Raw genomic sequence first — 5,100 nt, 5'->3', positions numbered from 1 at the left:
CGGTTCGTGCCTTCACGACGACGAGGCCAGAGCTCTCACCGGGGTCTGGGTCACCGTCGAGTTTAACAAAGCCTTAGAATTAGGTTACAGAGTGGTTAAAATCACAGAGGTCTGGCACTTTGATAGTAGCAGCAGCGATATTTTCGCCGGCTATATTAACACTTTTCTCAAAGGCAAACAGGAAGCCTCCGGTTATCCTCCGGAAGCTCGCGACGAGGATGAGAGGAACAAATACGTGGAAGAGTACCACAGGCATCAGGGCATACGTTTAGACCCGTCAAAAATAGAGGTGAATCAGGCCAAAAGACAAGTTTCGAAATTGTGTCTCAACAGTTTCTGGGGAAAGTTTGCTCAGAGAGCCAACATGACTCAGACCGCTCTGGTCAGAAAGCCGAGTCAGTTTTTTAACTACGTCTTTTCAGGACAGTACGTCTTTAAACACGTCTCTTTTTTAAAGACCAAAAAACAGGAAGTGGCTTTAATTCAGTGGAGCTATAACGAGCGGTGCGTGATACCTCCCGGCGCTACCAATAACGTTTTTATCGCCGCTTTCACTACAGCCTACGCCCGCCTAAAACTCTACGAGTATTTAGAAAAATTGCAGCGCAGCGTTCTGTACACCGACACCGACTCTCTGATCTACGTAGTGAAAGAGGGGGAGGAACCTTTAGAGCTGGGCAACTATCTAGGGGATCTCACGGACGAATTAGACGGGGACACCATCCAGGAATTTGTCTCCGCGGGTCCAAAGAGTTACGCCTACCGGACCAGAAACAAAAAGAAAATGGTGGTAAAAATGAAAGGAATAACGCAGACGAGAGAATGTTGCGAACGTGTCAATTTCGACAGTATGAGCGGGTTGGTGGAAAGTTACCTTTCTGGTATGAAAGAGGCGGAGCTCCAGACCCCTCAGAACGGTATTCAGAGGGATAAGAGAGGCTTTGTGCTCAAAAACAGAACATTTCAGAAAAAGTTTCGCGTGGTTTACGACAAGAGACGTCTCTTTCCAGACGGTACAACTCTGCCTTTCGGGTACTAGTGTTTTTTAGTTTTCTTCTAAAAAAAAAAATGGAGGAAACTGATTTTGATCACAGACTGAAAGTACCTTTTTCCTGTCTAGTTGTGGGTCCTAGCGGGTGTGGGAAAACTCATTTTGTAAAGTGTGTTTTGGAAAACTGTGAACGCGTCATGGATACTGTGCCCGCGAATATTGTGTGGATTTATACTTCTTTTCAACCCATGTATGAGGAGCTTTCAAAGACCAATAAAAACATTAAATTTGTCGAGGGACTGCCTGATTCTTTTGAAGATTTCCGAGACGTTCTGGTGGTGCTGGATGACGTCATCTTTCAGGCCTCGGATCACCAGGAAGTGGTTAAAATTTTCACTCAATACCGCCACCATAAAAACGTCTCGGTTATGATGCTGACCCAGAACGTTTTCCATCAAGGTAAATACAGCCGCACCATCAGCTTAAACTCCAATTATATGGTGTTGTTTAAAAACCCCAGAGACAAGCTGCAGATTGAGATTTTGGCCCGTCAGATTTTCCCTTCGCAAAAAACATTTTTCTCAGACAGTTTCAAAGACGCCACCGAGGAGCCCCACGGGTATTTAATCCTCGATCTCACTCCCTCGTGCCCAGAACGCTACAGAGTGCGCGCCGGTCTGCTTCCGGGGCAGTACCCCGTCATTTACCTGCCTAAACCCAAGTAGCCATGTCTCAGCGTATAAAAAGAAACGCAGTCTTACTGCAAGCTCTGTACCACGCGTCGCCGCAGAAACGCAAAGACATTCTCGCTCACAGCTCCCCTGATTTCCTCCAGGCGCTGTGCGAGATAGCTTTAAATCTTTTAAAGGGAAACATACCTCTTTCCGCTCCTCAATACCAAAAACTGAAACGCCAGAAAAAGATCATCAGGCTGCTGGCCGACAAGAAAACGAGTTTAAACCGTAAGCGTCAAGTTTTAAAGAAACAAACGGGAGGGTTTCTTTTCCCTCTGTTGTCCGCAGCCGTACCCATTCTGGGGAACCTGCTGGGAGGAATATTTCAAAAACGCTGAGATGTTTAAAAAAATGATTCTCGTTCCCTCTCACGAGTTGAAAAAACTGACCCGACCCACCGAGCCTACCGTCAGAGAAACTGCCAAAGACGATTTGGACGAAAAGATGAAAGCCATACTGGAGGATCCGCGGTTAAATTCGTATGAAAAAATCAAAAGATACGAGTCTCTGCTGCGGAGATATCTCACACTCTCTAAACAGGACCGGGACGAGGAGAGTAGGGTGACTTTCCAGCTCCCGCCAGAGGAGGCGCAGCAGCAGGTGCAGCAACAAGTGCAGCAACAAGTGCAGCGGCCCAGAGAGGAGGATGATGAAATGATGGAAGAAGTATTAAAATCCTTACCCCCTCGAGATCGCAAAAACGCCCGCTACATTATGCAGAAATTAGCTGAGGGTGGAGGAGGATGGACAAAGAGGGGTGAATTTGTTTACAAGGGGGATGCGGTGCGGGGTTCGCACATGATCGATCTATTTAAAAACCTCTCCCTCTCTTTTAAAAGTAAAAACCAAACGCGACCGAAAGGATGGAACGCGTTTTTAACTACTTTGGTCGAAACAAACATACCCTCATCCTCAATACATAACCGTAGAGCTCGCGACCAGTATGCGCGTCTTAAATCTGTGGAGGAGGAGGAGGAGGGAGGACAGACACCTGCGCGAAGGGGGAGAAAACCTTCTCGGGTCAAAATAACGCTTTCCCCGACCTGGACCTCTATGTAAAATCAAATGTTTTTTTGTTTACAAATGAAATAAAAAAAAACGCTGCAACAAACTTTTTTTTGTTTACGTTTCTTTATTCGATACACACATCTTTAAACTTTTGTAAGGAGCACGCCACGTGATGACCTCTGCGAGAGCGAGCGGGGCAGCGTCCTTTCAGAAAGTCAGACACCATGTCATCATTTTTAAACACATCGTTATAGTACAGAGAAAGTATTTTACCGACGGATAACCCCTGAGCCTTGTGACATAGATAAAAAATGCAATGTTGCCCGCAAACGACAGACATAGGGTGCTGAAGTTGACGATCGTGATAGAGTATTTTGTCAGAGCGGTCTTCCAGAAACTCTGAGATGACCGAGGGATAGTGAGCAAAGTCGGGAGGGAATCCGTAAGAGTCAAAAAAAGTGGAGGAACCGTCCTTTTCCAGAGTCAGAGCCAGCCAGTGTTCTCCCCTCAAGTGCGAGGGGTGAGTGTTTACTATAAAGTAGGCGGGGGGTTTAAAGTCGCGCCTCAAAAAGGCCAGCTGGTCCGAGGCCCAAACCCCGCAGAAAACGTCTCCCAAGGCGCGATGTAGAATGTGCTCCAGCTGAAGGTTATCCGTGTGTATATTTTAGTAATAATCCACCAGCACCTGTCTTTTAGAGTCAATCTCCAGAATTGAGTCGTAGCAAGCATACACTATGAGAGTGGTGGTCTGAGGTAGAGGAACTCTGAATCTCATCTCCAGCCTCAAATTCCCGTTGGAGACGGGAGACAGGGCGTCAGCATCCTCGCTGGGTTCCAGATTAAAGGCAAAAAGGGCGTACCCTTCATTAAATTCCCGGCGATCGATGCTCAGAGGTAAATCTTTGAGGTGTCTCCCCGTGGCGGAAAACATGTGATAAAACTCCCTGACCGAATTTCCGCGGTCAAACTGTGGCTGGAAAGCTTTGGCGGGCACCTGCCTGCCGTCCTGACACAACGCCAGATACTCTACATCGTTGTGTCTAAAGTTGAAAGGCGACAGATCCCTCCTCCCGGTGAAGGCGTCGTGATGAACCATGCCCAGGACCACGTATTTTGGCATGGCTCCCAGAAAGAGATTCTCCTGGTTGCAGATCCTGGAATTTTCAGGGATGGAGTAGGTTTTCACAGAAACGCGCGAAAGAGGATAGAGGGCGTTTCCTTTCATCAGGGCCGCGGCGTGCCCCAGCCTGACGGCCGGCGAGACAGTGACCTTCTTAACAAACAGAGAGGCCGAAGTTATTTTCAGAGCAAACTGCGAATCCCGAGTTCCCATCAGACTGAAGGCATCGCTGTTGCGTATCAATTTAATTCTCAAATCCACAGAGTTCAGCAGGAGCCTCTCGCAGAAGAAAATATCTGCGTGGAGGGGACCCAGCAGGTCCACTTCTCGCGACTCGGCCGTGAAAACGGCTCTCTGTTTTATCCCTCTGTTCGGCCCGTTGCTTATAACTATAGAATCCATGTCTCCGGCAGTGTCTTTGTAAAACAGACCGGCGCTGAATTGACTCTTTAGAGTGTCTTCTGAAAAGTTGAGCAGCGTCTCGATCATGGCCCTGTAAGGATGGGTGGCGCTGGACTGCGAAATCAATCGATCCCCCAGAATAACGTCGCACTGACTGAAAATTGTGTTGAGAGGATAATTGATGAGGGCTACCCCCGCGTCGGGTGGGATGTTGCTCCCGTCCCTTTCCGTAATTTTCACTCTCAGATGGAGCATGGTGTCGTTCAGATCGAGATACTTTTCCCCGTCTCCGGGGATGAAAAATTCAATGGGTGAGTTGTCGTTCAAAGCAGAGAGGGGCTGACATTCTTGATATTTTTTATCCTCTATGGATAGCTGGGTCATGGGAGCCGAAAATAGATCCAGTTCGGCAAGGGTGCATTCGGCAGATTTCTTGTGTAAGAGAGACATTTTTTATTTATTTATTTATTTTCTTCTAAAATATGTCCGAGCTCCTCTGGGGCTTCCTTCTCTTCCCACTGCCAGCCTTGACTGATTTACTTTTTACTCCGACGCTTTTATTTTTAATCCGCTCGCCCGGAGGGCGTTTCCTCTTCCTGCGGGAGAGGACCATCATACCCCCCGCCCCCTCCTGGCGAGGCTCTGTCAGCTTACCCATCACTCTTTTCACAGCGTCTGTAGCGATATTGGTTGCGGCCGTTTTCAGGTGAGGTTTAGCTACGGCGAACCCGGATTTGAAGAGAGGAGACACGAAACGAAACAGTCTGGAGAAGATGGATCCTATCCCTCTGCCGTACATCACGGGCGCTCCGTAAAAACCCGGAAGGGAACCTCCCACCTGCCCC

General features: G+C 48.0%; 1 protein-coding gene across 1 annotated transcript; it reads right to left on the bottom strand.

Annotated features, from left to right (window-relative positions):
- Nucleotides 1–3,397: 3,397 nt before the first annotated feature.
- LOC146649465 (uncharacterized protein F54H12.2-like) lies at nt 3,398–4,639 on the bottom strand. The gene has a single exon (XM_085386096.1). The coding sequence runs from the start codon at nt 4,637–4,639 to the stop codon at nt 3,398–3,400; it is 1,242 nt and encodes a 413-aa protein (XP_085242222.1).
- Between the last annotated feature and the right edge of the window lie 461 nt (nt 4,640–5,100).

The sequence above is a fragment of the Rhamphochromis longiceps genome, linkage group LG17, assembly GCF_057381845.1.
Source record: "Rhamphochromis longiceps isolate RC_006_pf linkage group LG17, R_longiceps_female_GT1.1, whole genome shotgun sequence".
Lineage (NCBI taxonomy): Eukaryota > Metazoa > Chordata > Actinopteri > Cichliformes > Cichlidae > Rhamphochromis > Rhamphochromis longiceps.
The sequence above is the reverse complement of the archived record's forward strand: the minus strand, read 5'-3'. Positions and strand labels throughout refer to the sequence as shown.